The 20,743-nt window shown below is 45.8% G+C and overlaps 1 protein-coding gene across 2 annotated transcripts in view; it reads left to right on the top strand.

The window, feature by feature from the left end:
* Positions 1 to 20,743, top strand: part of LOC121569800 (seizure protein 6 homolog) — a 107,126-nt gene that overhangs the window by 62,419 nt on the left and 23,964 nt on the right. For both annotated transcript variants that reach the window (XM_041881005.2, XM_041881004.2), the window contains exons 9-13: positions 2,210 to 2,373; positions 6,583 to 6,777; positions 7,144 to 7,282; positions 9,309 to 9,505; positions 11,746 to 11,940. In XM_041881005.2, coding sequence (XP_041736939.1) covers positions 2,210 to 2,373; positions 6,583 to 6,777; positions 7,144 to 7,282; positions 9,309 to 9,505; positions 11,746 to 11,940 — 890 coding nt within the window. The remainder of the gene's footprint in view (positions 1 to 2,209; positions 2,374 to 6,582; positions 6,778 to 7,143; positions 7,283 to 9,308; positions 9,506 to 11,745; positions 11,941 to 20,743) is intronic.

Genomic DNA, 20,743 nt, shown 5'->3' with positions numbered 1-20,743 from the left:
TGGGGTTGAGATCTGGAGACTGGCTAGGCCACTCCAGGACCTTGAAATGCTTCTTACGAAGCCACTCCTTTGTTGCCCGGGCGGTGTGTTTGGGATCATTGTCATGCTGAAAGACCCAGCCAGGTTTCATCTTCAATGCCCTTGCTGATGGAAGGAGGTTTTCACTCAAAATCTCACGATACATGGCCCCATTCATTCTTTCCTTTACACGGATCAGTCGTCCTGGTCCCTTTGCAGAAAAACAGCCCCAAAGCATGATGTTTCCACCCCCATGCTTCACAGTAGGTATGGTGTTCTTTGGATGCAACTCAGCATTCTTTGTCCTCCAAACACAACGAGTTGAGTTTTTACCAAAAAGTTATATTTTTGTTTCATCTGACCATATGACATTCTCCCAATCCTCTTCTGGATCATCCAAATGCACTCTAGCAAACTTCAGATGGGCCTGGACATGTACTGGTTTAAGCAGGGGGACACGTCTGGCACTGCAGGAATTGAGTCCCTTGTGGCGTAGTGTGTTACTGATGGTAGGCTTTGTTACTTTGGTCCCAGCTCTCTGCAGGTCATTCACTAGGTCCCCCCCCCCCGTGTGGTTCTGGGATTTTTGCTCACCGTTCTTGTGATCATTTTGACCCCACGGGGTGAGATCTTGCGTGGAGCCCCAGATCGAGGGAGATTATCAGTGGTCTTGTATGTCTTCCATTTCCTAATAATTGCTCCCACAGTTGATTTCTTCAAACCAAGCTGCTTACCTATTGCAGATTCAGTCTTCCCAGCCTGGTGCAGGTCTACAATTTTGTTTCTGGTGTCCTTTGACAGCTCTTTGGTCTTGGCCATAGTGGAGTTTGGAGTGTGACTGTTTGAGGTTGTGGACAGGTGTATTTTATACTGATAACAAGTTCAAACAGGTGCCATTAATACAGGTAACGAGTGGAGGACAGAGGAGCCTCTTAAAGAAGAAGATACAGGTCTGTGAGAGCCAGAATTCTTGCTTGTTTGTAGGTGACCAAATACATATTTTCCACCATAATTTGCAAATAAATTCATAAAAAATCCTACAATGTGATTTTCTGAATTTTTTTTCTGAATTTGTCTGTCATAGTTGACGTGTACCTATGATGAAAATTACAGGCCTCTCTCATCTTTTAAAGTGGGAGAACTTGCACAATTGGCTGACTAAATACTTTTTTCCCCACTGTATATGTGCTTTCTTGAGCAGGGGGACCTTGCGGGCGCTGCAGGATTTCAGTCCTTCACGCCGTAGTGTGTTACCAATTGTTGTCTTGGTGACTATGGTCCCAGCTGCCTTGAGATCATTGACAAGATCCTCCCGGGTAGTTCTGGGCTGATTCCTCACCGTTCTCATTATCATTGCAACTCCACGAGGTGAGATCTTGCATGGAGCCCCAGGCCGAGGGAGATTGACAGTTATTTTGTGTTTCTTCCATTTGCGAATAATCGCACCAACTGTTGTCACCTTCTCATCAAGCTGCTTGGCGATGGTCTTGTAGCCCATTCCAGCCTTGTGTAGGTCTACAATCTTGTCCCTGACATCCTTGGAGAGCTCTTTGGTCTTGGCCATGGTGGAGAGTTTGGAATCTGATTGATTGATTGCTTCTGTGGACAGATGTCTTTTAAACAGGTAACAAGCTGAGATTAGGAGCACTCCCTTTAAGAGTGTGCTCCTAATTTAAGCTCGTTACCTGTATAAAAGACACCTGGGAGCCAGAAATCTTTCTGATTGAGAGGGGGTCAAATACTTATTTCCCTCATTAAAATGCAAATCAATTTATAACATTTTTGACATGCGTTTTTCAGGATTTTTTTTTTAGTTATTCTGTCTCTCACTGTTCAAATAAACCTACCATTAAAATTATAGACTGATCATTTTTTTGTCAGTGGGCAAACTTACAAAATTAGCAGGGGATCAAATACTTTTTTCCCTCACTGTATGTGGTAGTAGAGTAGTGGCATTGGTAGCAGCTAATGGGGATCCATAATAAATAAAAATACAAATACCATGGTTAAACGTCTTGAAGGAATAACCTCTCTCCCATCCCTCTTCTTTTTCCCTTCTTTCCTTCCTTTCTACTATCCTTCCTTCCTACCCGCTATTCTTCCTCTGCCCTCCATTCCCCCCTTTCTCCCCACCTTCCACCTCTCTACTCTTCTTTCTTCCCCTCCATCCTTTCTTCTCCCTCTTTGTCAGGCTGATTGTGCGCAGCGGAAACAACTCTGTGGCTCCGCTGATCTTTGACTCAGACCTGGACGACGTTCCAGAGCGTGGCATCGTGAGCGAGGGCTCCATACTCTACCTGGAGCTCATGGCCGACTCCTCTTCCATCCCTCTACTGCTAGCTCTGCGCTATGAGGGTGAGACCTTAAAATGCTCCCAGCATCAGTACACACAGCTATATTCAATACATCAAAACTATGAAATAACACATATGGAATCATGTAGTAACCAAAAAAGTGTTACATTTATTTCCTTCTTAATGCGTTTGAGCCAATCAGTTCTGTTGTGACAAGGTAGGGTTGGTATACAGAAGATAGCCCTATTTGGTAAAAGACCAAGTCCATATTATGGCAAGAACAGCTCAAATAAGCAAAGAGAAATGACAGTCCATCATTACTTTCAGACATGAAGGTCAGTCAATACGGAAAATTTCAAGAACTTTGAAAGTTTCTTCAAGCAAGTGCAGTCGCAAAAACCATCAAACGCTATGATGAAACTGGCTCTCATGAGGACCGCCACAGGAATGGAAGACCCAGAGTGACCTCTGCTGCAGAGTTAACTGCACCTCAGATTACAGCCCAAATAAATGCTTCACAGAGTTCAAGTAACAAACACATCTCAACATCAACTGTTCAGAGGAGACTGCTGCCAAGAAACCACTACAAAAGGACACCAATAAGAAGAAGAGACTTGCTTGGGCCAAGAAACACGAGTAATGGACATTAGACCAGTGGAAATGTGTCCTTTGGTCTGGAGTCCAAATTTGAGGTTTTTGGTTCCAACCGATGTATCTTTGTGAGATGCAGAGTAGGTGAACGGAAAATCTCTGCATGTGTGTTTCTCACCATGAAGAATGGAGGAGAAGGTGTGGGAGTGCTTTGCTGGTGACACTGTCTGTGATTTATTTAGAATTCAAGGCACACTTAACCAGCATGGCTACCACATCATTCTGCAGCCATATGCCATCCCATCTGGTTTGCGCTTAGTGGGACTATCATTTGTTTTCAACAGGACAATGACCCAACACACCTCCAGGCTGTGTAAGGGCTATTTGACCAAGGAGAGTGATGGAGTGCTGCATCAGATGACCTGGCCTCCACAATCACCCGACCTCAACCCAATTGAGATGGTTTGGGATGAGTTGGACCACAGAGTGAAGGAAAAGCAGCATATGTAGGAACTCCTTCAAGACTGATGGAAAATAATTTCTCATGAAGCTGGTTAAGAGAATGCCAAGAGTCTGCAAAGCTGTCATCAAGGCAAAGGGTGGCTACTTTGAAGAATCTAAAATATAACATATATTTTGATTTGTTTAACACTTTTTTGGTTACTACATGATTCCATATGTGTTATTCCATAGTTGTGATGTCTTCACTATTATTCTACAATGTAGAAAATAGTAAAAATAAAGAAAAACCCTGGAATGAGTAGGTGTGTCCAAACTTTTGACTGGTACTGTATATGGTTGATTTATAAAGCCAAGCACATTTAACAGTTATGCTATTGATTATAAATCTAATTAAGTTGGGGTTTGCGATCTCCTCAGTTTTCTTAGGCAATTAGGCTAAGCCCTATTCGCACGGGACTAGTATTACTAGAGAACATTGGTTATGTAATTATTACCCCAGAATGTCCGTTATTCCAGAGGACGATTTCCAATAAATTGACAGTTATGATGGAAGCATGGAGTTTTTTTTGTAGGCGTGAAGATATTTCACGTCCAGGCAATAACAGTGCTACACTGATAACTGGAGCTTGGTTCCCAAGTTTCTAAACCATACGAAACCCTATTTGGTATAGTGTCGCCATAATATCTGAATTGAGGAATGTGATCATAATCATTAGGATATTTTAGCGATCCGCAGTAGACGTCCTAAATGCCCCCCAGCCTTCAGATGTGAGCTAAACAGTGCACTTGCACTTGAGATGCATTTTAAGGCTATGGGATCCGAAAGTGAACTTATCATTTACAAACGTTTAGGTAAATTGTATGCTGATTTGCGATCTATTAACAGCAAGGGTTAAATTAAATAGGCACAATATTTTTTACCGATGCATTTGGCAATATTCAATTCATACGCACAAAACATATGAACAAAAGCATTCACTGAAAGTTGATACATGTAGGCCCTTCATACAGTGCATTCTGAAAGTTTTCAGACCCCTTGACTTTTTCCACATTTTGTTACATTACAGCCTTATTCTAAAAACGAATCCTCATCACTCTACACACAATAACCCATAATGACAAAGTGAAAACAGGTTTTTAGAAATTTGTGAAGATTTATTAAAAATAAAAAAATAAAAAACTGAAATACCTTATTTACATAAGTATTCAGACCCTTTGCTATGACTCGAAATTGAGCTCAGGTGCATCCTGTTTACATTGATCATCCTTGATGTTTCTACAACTTGATTGGAGTCCACCTGTGGTAAATTCAATTGATTGGACATGATTTGGAAAGGCACACACCTGTCTATATAAGGTCCCACAGTTGACAGTGCATGTCAGAGAAAAGACAAAGCCATGACGTCAAAATGAATTGTCTGTAGAGCTCCGAGACAGGATTGTGTCAAGGCACAGATCTGGGGAAGGGTACCAAAACATTTCTGCAGCATTGAAGGTCCCCAAGAACACAGTGGCCTCCATCATTCTTAAATGGAAGAAGTACCCAATGGTCACTCTGACAGAGCTCCAGAGTTCCTCTGTAGAGTTGGGAGAACCTTTCAGTAGGACAACCATCTCTGCAGCACTCCACCAATCAGGCCTTTATGGTAGAGTGGCCAGACGGAAGCCACTCCTCAGTAAAAGGCACATGACAGCCCGCTTGGAGTTTGCCAAAAGGCACCTAAAGGACTCTCAGACCATGAGAAACAAGATTGAACTCTGGCCTGAATGCCAAGTGTCACGTCTGGAAGAAACCTGGCACCATCCCTACGGTGAAGCATGGTGGTGGCAGCATCATACTGTGGGTTTGTTTTTCAGCTGCAGGGACTGGGAGACTAGTCAGGATCGAGAGAAAGATGAACGGAGCAAGGTACAGAGAGATCCTTGATGAAAACCTGCTCCAGAGAGCTCAGGATCTCAGACTGGGGCGAAGGTTCACCTTCCAACAGGACAATGACCCTAAGCACACAGGCAAGACAAGGCAGGAGTTGCTTCGGGACAAGTCTCTGAATGTCCTTGAGTGGCCCAGCCAGAGCCTGGACTTGAAACACAGGGATGTCAATTCGCACGGGACTAGTATTATCAGTTCACCAAAAAAAAGTAGCTTATTCTGGCTGGAATTACTCTCCTGCCATGTACAATATACTGACATGGCAGATTCGGACCGGACTAAAATTACAGATATGGTGTTTTGTGCTTGTGCACATAATTACATTACCCGACCACCCCCTGAAAAACGAGTCCCGTCCGAATAGGGCTGCCTTAGCAGCAGCTACTGTTCCTGGGGTCCAGGAAAATTTAAGGCAGTTTATACAATTTTTTAAACATTACAATACATTCACAGATTTCACAACACACTGTGTGCCCTTAGGCCCCTACTCCACAACTACCGCATACAGTGAGGGAAAAAAGTAAATCATTTCTTACATGCGTTTTTCTGGATTTATTTGTTGTTATTCTGTCTCTCACTGTTCAAATAAACCTACCATTAAAATTATAGACTGATCATTTCTTTGTCAGTGGGCAAACATACAAAATCAGCAGGGGATCAAATAATTGTTTTGAACTGCATATTATTCATATTAGCTCTCTGTGTACATCCAAGGGCTAGCCGTGCTTCCCTGTTCTGAGCCAATTACAATTTTCCTAAGTCCCTAACATGCTGGTTAATTTTGCTATTATGCACATAGCATAATAAGGTGCCAATTCTACGGCACACTGATGATTGTTTCAGAACCACAGACAGCGACCATATCCAAAGCGGGAGAAAGCGCATTTCTTATAAAATAATATTTGATTTATTAGTGATGCACCATAATTTTTTACATCCTATAACCATATACAATTTCAGTATCACATGTCGTAGAGTGATGGACTGTGCCAACCCCGTGGCCTCCGCATTGGATTAGTCCACTGAGACAGGTGTGAATCAGACAGGTATGTTGTGCGCCATGAATAAAAACAAAACATTGCGACTGCTTGACTAAAGAAATCTCGGTCGACCAACAGCCTATCGACCAAAAAAATCGACCAGTCGACTAAATGGGGTCAGCCCTACTTCAGTTAATCTTACATTATGCTTTATCCGACTTTATCTTTCTCTCCTCATATTCACACGTGCAGACTATTTTATCTCTCTCTCTCTCTCTCTCTCTCTCTCTCTCTCGCTTTCTCTCAGCTTTTGACGGGGAACACTGTTATGAGCCCTACTTGCCCCATGGGAATTTCAGCAGCAGTGACATCACCTTTCCGTTGGGCACCACAGTCACCTTCTCCTGCTCCACAGGCTTTGTCATGGAGCAGGGCTCCGGGGTCATTGAGTGTGTGGACCCAAGCGATCCACACTGGAATGAGAGCGAGCCTGTGTGTAAAGGTAATACTATTGAAAACTACCATTACATTATGATAATTTGTTTGTAATAATAATAATAATAATAATATGCCATTTAGCAGACACTTTTATCCAAAGCGACTTACAGTCATGCGTGCATACATTTTTAAATTTGGGTGGTCCCGGGGATCGAACCCACTACCCTGGCGTTACAAGCGCCATGCTCTACCAATTGAGCTACAGAGGACTTTCATTCACTAAACTAAAAACTAAAGACAATAATACAAGTAATGTTACAATTACTTTTTGTCCCTGTGCCACTACCTCACTCCCTCTCTTCCCTCCCTCTATCTTGCTTTCTATCTTCCGCCCCTAACTCCCACTCTCTCTCCCCCACCCCCCTCTCAGCTTTGTGTGGGGGAGAGTTGACTGATCCCTCCAGCACTGTTCTGTCCCCTGATTGGCCACAGAGCTACTCCAAGGGGCAGGACTGTGTGTGGCAGATCCATGGCAATGAGGAGAAGCGCATCGAACTGGACATCCAGATGTGAGTTTGGCCTCACCAACACTGAACAGGCATCATTTTGGTTTTTGAAGCTGTGGTTGGAGCATTTGGGAGAGGGAATTGTTCTCCTTCTTCTTTTGCCTCTGAAACCTCACTGCATAACGTGAGCGCTCCCTTTGCATAGTTTTTTTACCACTACACCAGAGGTAAACTACCGGTCAAAAGTTTTAGAACACCTACTCATTCAAGGGTTTTTCTTTATTTTTTCTATTTTCTACATTGTAGAATAATAGTTAAGACATCAAAACTATGAAATAACACATATGGAAAAAGTGTTAAACAAATCAAAATATATTTTATATTTGAGATTCTTCAAATAGCCACCCTTTGCTTTGTTGACAGCTTTTTCACACTCTTGGCATTCTCTCAACCAGCTTCATGAGGTAGTCACCTGGAATGTATTTCAATTAACGGGTGTGACTTGTTAAAAGTAAATTTGTGGAATTTCTTTCCTTCTTTATGCGTTTGAGCCAATCAGTTGTGTTGTGACAAGGTTGGGGGGGTATACAGAAGATAGCTCTATTTGGTAAAAGACCAAGTCCATATTATGGCAAGAACAGCTCAAATAAGCAAAGAGAAACGACAGTCCATCAATACTTTAAGACATGCAGGTGTGTTGGGTCATTGTCCTGTTGAAAAACATATGATAGTCCCACTAAGCCCAAACCAGATGGGATGGCGAATCGCTGCAGAATGCTGTGGTAGCCATGCTGGATAAGTGTGCCTTGAATTCTAAATAAATCACTGACAGTGTCACCAGCAAAGCACCCCCACACCATAACACCTCCTCCTCCATGCTTTACGGTGGGAAATACACATGTGGAGATCATCCGTTCACCCACACCGCGTCTCATAAAGACACAGCGGTTGGAACCAAAAATCTCAAATTTGGACTCCAGACCAAAGGACACATTTCCACCGGTCTAATGTCCATTACTCGTGTTTCTTGGCCCAAGCAAGTCTCTTCTTATTATTGGTGTCATTTAGTAGTGGTTTATTAGTAGCAATTCGACCATGAAGGCCTGATTCACGCAGTCTCCTCTGAACAGTTGATGTTGAGATGTGTCTGTTACTTGAAGTCTCTGAAGCATTTATTTGGGCTGCAATTTCTGAGGCTGGTAACTTATCCTCTGCAGCAGAGGTAACTCTGGGTCTTCCATTCCTTTGGCGGTCCTCATGAGAGCCAGTTTCATCATAGAGCTTGATGGTTTTTGCTACAGTACTTAAAGAAACTTTCAAAGTTCTTGAAATGTTCCGTATTGACTGACCTTGTCTTAAAGTAATGATGGACTGTCGTTTCTCTTTGCTTATTTGAGCTGTTCTTGCCATAATATAGACTTGGCCTTTTAACAAATAGAGCTATCTTCTGTATACCCCCCCCCAACCTTGTTACAACACAACTGATTGGCTCAAACGCATTAAGAAGGAAAGAAATTCCACAAATTAACTTTTAACAAGTCACACCCGTTAATTGAAATGCATTCCAGGTGACTACCTCGTGAAGCTGGTTGAGAGAATGCCAAGATTGTGCAAAGCTGTCATCAAAGCAAAGGGTGGCTATTTGAAGAATCTCAAATTATTCTACAATGTAGAAAATAGTAAAAATAAAGAAAAACCCTTGAATGAGTAGGGGTGCTAAAACTTTTGACCGGTAGTGTATATGATGGAGGTAGAACTCAAAATAAGCATGTTTATGTTTCAGAAACGTGCATGTTTTGTAAGGAATATATTTAAAACATAAAACGAAGGTTGAACAATGTGAGCCTTGCGTTTCGCCGTCTCACTGAATGCTGCTTCCGTGGCGTCTCATTGATTATAATGGGTGACTGATGGACATAAAAAAAAAAAATGTGATGCTTCCAGTGAAGTTTTTATCGTAAGGATTAGAAATGACAATGATTGTGAGAAGATACATTTTATGATGACATTTTATGATTCCATTTGAAGTGACATTGTTATTAAAGTATAAGTTGTTTTCCTCTCTTCATGTATTTTGTCTCTCTCAAAGTTTGAATATCCGTCACAACGACATTCTCACCATATTCGATGGTCACGACCTCATGTCCCATGTGATCGGCCAGTACCTGGGGTCACGAGAACGTTTCCAGGTCGTGTCAGGTGGTTCTGAGGTCACTATTCAGTTCCAGAGTGACCCTGACGACTCCTCCTTTATTCTCAGCCAGGGATTCCTTATTCACTACCGTGGTACGTACACATACAGGACTTTTACATACAGGACATTAACATACACATAAAGGACATAATATAAAGAACATTGATTGCCCAAACATGACATCACACAAAAATATGTACATTTTCCTGGCGTGTATTCAGTGAAGCAAAATGTTAATAACCGTACCAGTCAGAGGTTTGGACACACCGACTCATTCAAGGGTTTTCTACATTGTAGAATAATAGTGAAGACATCAACACTATGAAATAACTTATATGGAATCATGTAGTAACCAGAAAAGTGTTAAACAAATCAAAATACAGTATATTTTAGACTTTAGATTCTTCAAAGTAGCCACCCTTTGCCGTGATGACAGCTTTGTACACTCTTGGCATTCTCTCAACCAGCTTCACCTGCAATGCTTTCCCAACAGTCTTGAAGGAGTTCCCACATATGCTGAGCACTTGTTGGCTGCTTTTCCTTCACTCTGAGGTCCAACTCAGGTCATCAGGGGATTGTGGTGGCCAGGTCATCTGATGCAGCACTCCATCACTCTCCTTCTTGGTAAAATAGCCTGGACACAGCCTGGAGGTGTGTTGGGTCATTGTCCTGTTGAAAAACAAATGATAGTCCCACTAAGCGCAAACCAGATGGGATGGCATATCGCTGCAGAATGCTGTGGTAGCCATGCTGGTTAAGTGTGCCTTGAATTCTAAATAAATCACAGACAGTGTCACTATCAAAGCACCCCCACACCATCACACCTCCTCCTCCATGCTTCACGGTGGGAACCACATGAAGAGATCATCCGTTCACCTACTCTGCGTCTCACAAAGACACGGCGGTTGAAACCAAAAATCTCCATTGCTCGTGTTTCTTCTTCTTATTGGTGTCCTTTAGTAGTGGTTTCTTTGCAGAAATTCGACCATGAAGGCCTGATTCACGCAGTCTCCTCTGATCAGTTGATGTTGAGATGTGTCTGTTACATGAACTCTGTGAATGTCACGAATTCAGATGAGGCTGCCCCTCCTCCTTGCTCGAGCAGGTTTCGGCGTTCGTCGTCACCGGCTTACTAGCCACTACCGCTCCATTTATCATCACTCCATTTGTCTTGTCTTGTCTTGTCAATCACTCACACCTGGTACTCATTCCCTCATTAGTCTGTGTATAAGTGTTCCCTCTGCCCCCTTGTCCTTGGTGAGTGATTATGTGATTAGGTGTGAATGACAGAGTCAGGCGCAGGAGGTAAAAACACAGAAATCCAGAGTTTCTCACCTATGGAGTCAGCGGGAGAAGAGCGCACATCTGGAATCGTGGCAAGGGTCCAGGAGCATTCCACGATGCTGGCCAGCTTGGGGGAAGCGATGGATCGGGTTCTTCAGGTCGTCCAACGCCTGGAGAGAAGAGGAACCGATCTGTCGAGACCAGCTGGCCAACCGGATCCAACCACCTACATCACAGCACCCGGAGGGATCCAGATATCCCGACCTCGGGCGTTCGATGGGATGCCGGCTCTGTGTCAGGGATTCCTTCTCCAACTGGAGCTGTACTGCTTCAGTGTCAGGCCGGCGCCATCAGATCGAGAGCAGGTGTCCGTCCTCATTTCCTGCCTCTCGGGGAAAGCCCTGGAGTGGGCCAACGCGGTTTGGAGAGAAGGAGGAGCCGCGTTGGAGGACTACAGGGAGTTCGCCCACCTATTTCGGTGGGTTTTCGATGGGCGGGTGAGCAGCTGGTCCACTTGAGGCAGGGGACGAGGACAGTACAGGAGTTCGCGCTGGAGTTCCGGATCCTGGCAGCAGGGTCCGGGTGGAATGAGTGGGCCCTGATCAACCAGTTCCGTTGCCATCTACGGGAGGACGTCCTACGGGAGCTAGCCTGCCGTGACAGCAGTTTGTCTTTTACCGAACTGGTGGACATGGCCATTCGTCTGGACAACCTGCTGGCAACCAGAGGACGTCCTGGAGGAGGATTTGTTTAACTCTTTTTTTGGTTACTACATGATTCCATATGTGTTATTTCATAGTTTTGATGTCTTCACTGTTATTCTACAATGTAGAAAATAGCAAAAATAAAGAAAAATCCTTGAATAAGTAGGTATGTCCTAACTTTTGACTGGTACTGTAATATGAACAGACAATACGGTTACATATTCTACCTCAATTGTGTGTTCTACACGATACATTTCAATCTGAATGTTCTGTAACATTATATCCTCCTGAACAAGCACCTGGTTTATCCTACATCTAATGACATCATCTTATTTCTCATGCAGAGGTAGAGCCTAATGACACCTGCCCTGCCCTCCCTCAAATCGAATTTGGCTGGATTAGCTCCTCCCACAGCTCTCCCGTGAGGGGAAGTGTGTTGACCTATCAGTGCCAGCCGGGGTATGACATTAGTGGCTCTGACATCATCACTTGCCAATGGGATCTTTCCTGGAGTAACAGCCCACCCACCTGCATCAAAGGTGAGCTAAAGTGCATTCCTGCCCGACTACATTGCTGACACATGCCAGATCATATGTTATAGCAATCTGGTGCCCGACGGCATTGGTTGATGCAATGCAACACCTGAGCAGGAGAACACAACCCTATACTTCCAACAACACTTCGGATGCGTTTGAGAGCATCAATTTTGCTCCGTTGCAGATCACCGACTGAACATACTAGCTGATACCCGCATAGCTGATGTTTTGGTGGTGTCAGAGGTGGAACTGCATTGGCGCTGTCAAATCGGTGAGCAGCTGCTCTTGATCATTGTCACGAAGCCACACCTGTCCCACTCGCGTTAGAAGTTCAGAACGAGAAAGTGTAGGCTATATAGAAATTACGCTCAAATTAAAATTAATTAACCTAAATAATGATGCACTGAAAATTGCCACTGAATAAAACCAACTTATCATCTGACCACATCCTGTCATTTCTTTATTCTGTATCAGCAAAAAATGGGTTTATCACTTATACGGTGTGCAGGCTTTTAGCATAGCCCCTTTTACACCCCTGTTGGCTTACCCCTACTAGCTAACCACTAGCAGCCTTGAAACACATCACTTACTAGCAGCTCAGCACATCAGCATTTCTCATGCTGTTACACAAAATCAAGATAACATTTTACCATCATAGTAGACATTGAACGTCTATAACCAAACTGGCTAAAACGCTGTTGTTGGCCGATAGTACAGTGGGTCTTCCTTTAAAAGTTATGTCATACTGCAGTACAGCTTGCGCCGTGCTGCGTAATTGTATGGCACGTTAGAGTGAATGACGTCATATTATTTTACTGTCAGCCATTGTTGCCATTAATGCTAGTTTGACCACCACAGGGCATCTTTGAGAAGCGAAGTTATTGAAATGACATGGAGCTGTAGGCCTAAGAGTCCTGTTACTGTAGCTGTTTTAGCGAAACGTACTTATTGGCATAAAGGCCTACTTCAATATACAGTATATCAATAAATTATTCATTCATTTGTGCATGTCATCACACAGCATACAAGTCATCCATGTCTTAAAATACAGTCAAGCATTTTAGTTATAAAACGAAATAACAAATGGAGCCTTGAATAATTAAACAATGAATAAACCACAACATGTCGGCTAAAGCGATTTAATTCACGAATGCATTTGACTGTTTTTAATATTGGCTGTACTAGAGATTTTAAAACCTTTTTTTTAGTAGAAACTTAGCTATGGCGCTGTACAACATGACCGGTCGGGAGTAGGCCTAGGCTACTAAGTGACTGCGAGTGAAGAGCAAAATAATCCTAACATTTCCACAGCCTAATTGTTGGCTAACCAATACCCAAACGGAGTATGTGAAAATAAAAATCTGATTGATTTATCAAGACCAGTCCCCATACTTGTCTCAAAGCAGCACAAAACAGTGCTCAAATACAGTGCCTTGCAAAAGTATTCATCCCCCTTGGCGTTTTTCCTATTTTGTTGCATTACAACCTGTAATTTAAATGGATTTGAATTTGTATTTCATGTAATGGACATACCCAAAATAGTCCAAATTGGTGAAGTGAAATGAAAACAATAACTTGTTTCAAAAATTCTAAAAAAGTAATAATGGAGAAGTGGTGCGTGCATATGTATTCACCCCCTTTGCTATGAAGCCCCTAAATAAGATCTGGTGCAACCAATTACCTTCAGAAGTCACACAATTAGTTAAATAAAGTCCACCTGTGTGCAATCTAAGTGTCACATGATCTGTCACATGATCTCAGTATATATACACCTGTTCTGAAAGTCCCCAGAGTCTGCAACACCACTAGGCAAGTGGCACCACCAAGCAAGCGGCACCTTGAAGACCAAGGAGCTATCCAAACAGGTCAGGGACAAAGTTGTGGAGAAGTATAGATCAGGGTTGGGTAATACAAAAATATCTGAAACTTTGAACATCCCACGGAGCACCATTAAATCCATTATTAAAAAATGGAAAGAATATGGCACCACAACAAACCTGTCAAGAGAGGGCCACCCACCAAAACTCACAGACCAGGCAAGGAGGGCATTAATCAGAGATGCAACAAAGAGACCAAAGATAACCCTGAAGGAGCTGCTAAGATTGGAGTATCTGTCCATAGGACCCCTTTAAGCCATACACTTCACAGAGCTGGGCTTTACGGAAGAGTGGCCAGAAAAAGCCATTGCTTTTGGTGTTCGCCAAAAGGCATGTGGGAGATTCCCCAAACATATGGAAGAAGGTACTCTGGTCAGATGAGACTAAAATTGAGCTTTTTGGCCATCAAGGAAAACACTATGTCTGGCGCAAACCCAACACCTCTCATCACCCCGAGAACACCATCCCCACAGTGAAGCATGGTGGTGGCAGCATCATGCTGTGGGGATGTTTTTCATCGGCAGGGACTGGTAAACTGGTCAGAATTGAAGGAATGAAGGATAGTGCTAAATACATGGAAATTCTTGAGGGAAACCTGTTTCAGTCTTCCAGAGATTTGAGACTGGGACGGAGGTTCACCTTCCAGCAGGACAATGACCCTAAGCATACTGCTAAAGCAACATTGAGTGGTTTAAGGGGAAACATTTGAGAATCTGTGTTATGACTTAAAGATTGTTGTACACCAGCGGAACCCATCCAACTTGAAGGAGCTGGAGCAGTTTTGCCTTGAAGAATGGACGCTCAAGTTTTCAGTTTTTTTGTCTTATTTCTTGTTTGTTTCACAATAAAAAATATTTTGCATCTTCAAAGTGGTAGGCATGTTGTGTAAATCAAATGATACAAACCCCCCAAAATCCATTTTAATTCCAGGTTGTAAGGCAACAAAATAGGAATAATGCCAAGGGGGGTGAACACTTTCGCAAGCCACTATTGCTTCAAATCCTATTATAACAATTGGATAACTTTAGGTGTTTCAGTAAGCAACTATTTGTTTTCTTCATTAGCAACAGATTGGCGCCGGAGGAGTTGGCTGCCGTTTTACGGGCTCCTAACCAATTGTGCTATTGCGTGTGTGTTTTCGTGTTATTTGTAACTTATTTTGTTTCTGCCACCGTCTCTTATGACCGAAAAGAGCTTCTGGATATCAGGACAGCGATTACTCACCTCGTACTGGACGAAGATTTTTTCTTTAACGAGTCGGACGCAAAGGATTTTCTTCAGACACCCGACAAGGCCCACATTCCGTTATTCGCATGAGAAAGCCTTGTAAGAATCCGACGGCGAGTGGGTAATCTGCTTTTACCATCAGACCTATTAGCCAACATACAATCATTGGATAACAAAATAGGCTAACTACGATCACGGATATCCTAACAACAGGACATTAAAAACTGTAATATCTTATGTTTCACCGAGTCGTAGCTGAACGACGACATGGATAACATACAGCTGGCGGGATATACGCTGCATCGGCAAGATAGAACAGCTGCCTCCGGTAAGACAAAGGGTGGCGGTCTGTGTATATTTGTAAACAACAGCTGGTGCACGAAATCTAATATTAAGGAAGTCTCAAGGTTTTGCTCACCTGAGGTAAAGTATCTCATGATAAGCTGTAGACCACACTATTTACCAAAAGTTTTTATCTATATTTTTTGTAGCTGTCTATTTACCACCACAAACCAATGCTGGCACTAAGACTGCACTCAATGAGCTGTATAAGGCCATAAGCAAACAGGAAAACGCCTCATCCAGAGGTGGCGCTCCTAGTGGCCGGGGACTTTAATGCAGGCAAACTTAAATCCATTTTACCTCATTTCTACCAGCATGTCACATGTGCAACCAGAGGGAAAAAAACTCTAGACCACCTTTACTCCACACACAGAGATGTGTACAAAACTCTCGCTCGCCCTCCATTTGGCAAATCTGACCATAATTCTATCATCCTGATTCCTGCTTACAAGCAAAAACTAAAGCAGGAAGCACCATTGACTCGGTCAATAAAGAAGTGGTCAGATGACGCAGATGCTAAGCTACAGGACTGTTTTGCTAGCACAGACTGTAATATGTTCACCGGCTTCATCAATAAGTGCATTAATGACGTCGTCCCCACAGTGACCATACGTACATATCCCAACCAGAAGCCATGGATTACAGGCAATATCCGCACTGAGCTAAAGGGTAGAGCTGCCGCTTTCAAGGAGCGGGACTCTAACCTGGACGCTTATAAGAGATTCCGCTATGCCCTCAGACCATCAAACCGGCAAAGCGGCAATACAGGACTAAGATTGAATCTTACTACACCGGCCCCGACGGATGTGGCAGGGCTTGCAAACTATTACAGACTACAAAGGGAAGCACAGCCACGAGCTGGCCAGTGACAAGAGCCTACCAGACAACACTGAGGCAAGCAACACTGAAACATGCATGAAAGCATCAGCTGTTCCGGACGACTGTGTGATCACGGTCTCGTAGCCGATGTGAGTAAGACCTTTAAACAGGTCAACATTCACAAGGCCGCAGGGCCAGACAGATTACCAGGACGCGTACTCAGAGCATGCGCGGACCAACTGTCAAGTGTCTTCACTGACATTTTCAACCTCTCCCTGACCGAGTGTAATACCTACATGTTTTAGAATCGCGAATGCGAAGGTAACCTGCCTAAATTACTACTGCCCCGTAGCACTCACTTCGGTAGCCATGAAGTGCTTTGAAAGGCTGGTCATGGCTCACATCAACACCATTATCCCAGAAACCCTAGACCCACTCCAATTTGCATAACGCCCCAACAGATCCACAGATCTATCTTAACTCTATTTCTTGAACTGCATTGTTGGTTAAGGGCTTGTAAGTAAGCATTTCATGGTAAGGTCTACACCTGCTGTATTTGGCGCATGTGACAAATCAAATTTGATTTGATTTGATTAACTTGGTCAAAACATTTATTTATTAAAGGCTATCAGAAAGGATGTTGGTACTTATTTATTTTGATCCAAAGCCACGAATGAGTGAGTCACTCAGCTTTATGCTGACAAATATAGCTTTTGTCATGAGCCCTCTCACTCCACCGGGTTACCACCTTAATTGGTTTCCACTATCTTCCACTCTGCTCACCTCCCTCTCTCTACTCAGCCTAACTAGCTCCACCTGTCCCTGCTCTGCTCGGCTCTAATTACTCTGCCAGCTGCGCTGCATTACCCACTAACCTCTCCCAGTATTTAAGGCCCTGTCTTTCAGCTCTCCGGTGTCAGATCGTCTGCAAAGCTCACACCGGAACCTGTTTGCTCGCGCTTCTGGCTCACCCTGGTTTTGTGACCCCGGACCTGCCTGTTTATTGGATACTCTTCTGCCTTAGGAGATCCAGACCTGCTTCTGCCATTACGACTCCTGACTACTCTTCAATCCCGGTAACTCTGACCAGCCTTCTGCCTTGCTACTACGTATTTTGGATTCCCTTGAACTGTACTGCTGCCTGGTTTCATTCCGCCCTGTTGTGTCTGTGTCTCCCCCCAGGACTTCTGGACCACCCACCACCGGCTTCATAGGACGCATCGCTGCCACTGGGGGGGGCACAGACCCAGCGCATTGGACGGGATCCCTGTTACCCCTGGAGCCTTCATTCACTCCCTACTCCCCTTTTCCCTTAAGTTTAATAAACTTTCTGGTGTGACGCAATTGTGGTCCTCTGGTCGTCTGTCTGAACCGTGACAGTACGATCTGACCATTATGGACTCAGCGCACACTTCCCCCGACATGGAAACCGAAGAACCTGAGCAACCCACCGCCATGCTACGCCTGGAACACACTGAGAGAGAGCTAGGCCGCATGAGCGGCGACATCACCTCTCTGCTTCAGGCCGGCTACCAACAGCATCAGCAGTTCCAGCAGCACCAGCAGCAGTCCCAGCAGCAGCAACAACAACTCGCCATGATCATTCAACTCCTCACCAACCTGACCCCAGCCAGTCTGCCCACCAGCCCTGCCCCGAGTTACCTGCCCCGGTCATTGCAGCCGCTGCTCCGAACCCAAGATTGGAAACCCCGAGCGGTTCAACGGCGATTCTACCCAGGTCCGGCCATTCCTGACTAGCTGCCGACTTCAGTTCTCCTTGCAGCCAAGGACCTTCGCCACGGAGGGGGCTAAGGTTGGGTATGCCATCACTCACCTGACGGGCCGAGCTCGACTCTGGGGAACAGCAGAGTTCGAACGTCAAACCCCCGCATGTGCAACCTTCGACCGGTTTGCCGAGGAGATGCTGAAGGTGTTTGACCTGGATTCACCAACCGCAGAGGCGTCTCGTGAACTGTTCAGTATTCGACAAGGCAGACGTACAGTCGCAGACCATTCCATCGACTTCCGAACCCTGGCTAGACGAAGTTCTTGGAACACACCATCGTTGGTGGACGCGTTCTTCCATAGTTTGGCTGACTATATCAAGGACGAGTTGGTCTCCCATGAACTGCCTTCCACTCTTGATGAAGCCATCGCACTGACTGTCAGGATCGACAGAGGGATACAGACCCGTCGTCGTGAGAGGGGGCGCCAAGGTCCACCTACTACCGGCATTCGGAGAGATCCGACTGGGCTCCTGTCATCTACTGCCACTCACCCAGTTCAGCTTGATCAGTCTGAGCCTATGGAGATTGGGCGAGCCTCTCTCACTCCTGCAGAGCGCCAGCGACGCTCACCTCAAACCTCTGCCTCTATTGTGGAGGTGATGGACATCGTGTGGTAACCTGCCCTTTAAAGGGCCGAAGCTCACCGGGCATAGGGGGAGTCCGGTTGAGTTCAATGACCATCCAGTCCTCCGACCGCAAACCCCTGCTGCAAGTTCACCTCCGCCTCCCTGACTCAACTCACACCCTGGCTGCTCTGGTGGATTCTGGCGCCCGAAGCCAACATAATGGACATCAAGCTGGCACGCCAACTGGGACTGGAGAACCTCCGTTTGACACCTCCTATTCCTGCCCGGGCACTGGACGGACACTTACTCGGATCGGTCACTCATGTCACGGCCCCCGGTCTCGATGGGTCTGTCCGGAAACCATCAAGAAACTATCCAGTTTCACCTGCTCCCCTCTCCAGGCCAACCCCTCATCCTGGGTTACCCATGGCTCCGCCGGCACAACCCTCAGCTCGACTGGGTGACCGGGGTGATCAGGGAGTGGGGAGAGGACTGCCACCGTACCTGCCTGCTTGCCGCCGCACTACCCCCTCGGCCAGTACCTACTAACTCCGCTCCTGACCCCTCCAAGGACCCTGTGTCGATTCTGCCAAGTCCCTGCATCGTTGCAGCTCTGACCTGGGCTGTTGAGGAACAGGTGCTGGAGGCTCTCCGTAACCAGCCAGGTCCCAGCACTTGCCCAGCTGACCGCCTTTTGTCCCCGAAGACCTGAGGTCCCAGGTCGTTCAGTGGGGACATGACTCCCGCCTAGCTTGTCACCCTGGCTCCACCCGCACTTACAACCTGCTCGCCCAGAGGTTCTGGTGGCCCTCTCTGAGGAAGGATGTACGGGAATTCGTCCAAGCCTGCCCCATCTGCAACCAACACAAGTCGTCCTGCCAGCCCCCCAGCCGGATTGCTGCAGCCCCTGCCTGTGCCCAGGAGTCCGCTGGTCCCTGCTGCGCCTTGTCCTCCTCCTCCACGGCTCGTCGATGGTGGTCTGGTTTACACCGTCCGCCGCCTGCTTCGGTCCAGACGGAGGGGTAGGGGTCTCCAGTACCTCATTGACTGGGAGGGCTATGGACCTGAGGAAAGGACCTGGGTGCCAGCTAGTCGGATTGTGGATAGGACTCTCATCACCGCTTTCCACCAACGGCATCCTGATCAACCTGCAATCCGTAGGGGCCGCCCCAGAGGGGGTCTCTAACCGTCCTGCCCGCTCGGCTTCCTGTCCTGTGCCTGATCCTGTCTCGGGACCTGTCCCATCTCCCGACCACGGCCCTCCGGCTTCCTCCGAGGTTGAGGACGTTCGCTCGGACCGTTCGGAGGAGTTCTAGCCCTCCTCCGGCTCCCCTCCTCCCGCCCGGGCGTGGTGTTGCTCTTGGGACTTCTGGGGCCGTCCCTTGGGGGGGTTCTGTCATGAGCCCTCTCACTCCACCGGGTTACCACCTTAATTGGTTTCCACTATCTTCCACTCTGCTCACCTCCCTCTCTCTACTCAGCCTAACTAGCTCCACCTGTCCCTGCTCTGCTCGGCTCTAATTACTCTGCCAGCTGCGCTGCATTACCCACTAACCTCTCCCAGTATTTAAGGCCCTGTCTTTCAGCTCTCCGGTGTCAGATCGTCTGCAAAGCTCACACCCGGAACCTGTTTGCTCGCGCTTCTGGCTCACCCTGGTTTTGTGACCCCGGACCTGCCTGTTTATTGGATACTCTTCTGCCTTAGGAGATCCAGACCTGCTTCTGCCATTACGACTCCTGACTACTCTTCAATCCCGGTAACTCTGACCAGCCTTCTGCCTTGCTACTACGTATTTTGGATTCCCTTGAACTGTACTGCTGCCTGGTTTCATTCCGCCCTGTTGTGTCTGTGTCTCCCCCCAGGACTTCTGGACCACCCACCACCGGCTTCATAGGACGATCGCTGCCACTGGGGGGGCACAGACCCAGCGCATTGGACGGGATCCCTGTTACCCCTGGAGCCTTCATTCACTCCCTACTTCCCTTTTCCCTTAAGTTTAATAAACTTTCTGGTGTGACGCAATTGTGGTCCTCTGGTCGTCTGTCTGAACCGTGACAGTTTTATGCTGCGGAATAGCCTACTAAATAGGCCAAGCCTAAACAAATATATTAAATTGGCTAAATAAGCTAGTACATTTCATAAATAAATGAAGTAGCTCAGGTTTTGAAAATATGGCCAACTTTTTTC

This window comes from Coregonus clupeaformis, chromosome 7, assembly GCF_020615455.1.
Source record: "Coregonus clupeaformis isolate EN_2021a chromosome 7, ASM2061545v1, whole genome shotgun sequence".
NCBI lineage: Eukaryota > Metazoa > Chordata > Actinopteri > Salmoniformes > Salmonidae > Coregonus > Coregonus clupeaformis.
Note: the sequence above shows the minus strand (reverse complement) of the source record. Positions and strands in the feature narration are given on the sequence as shown.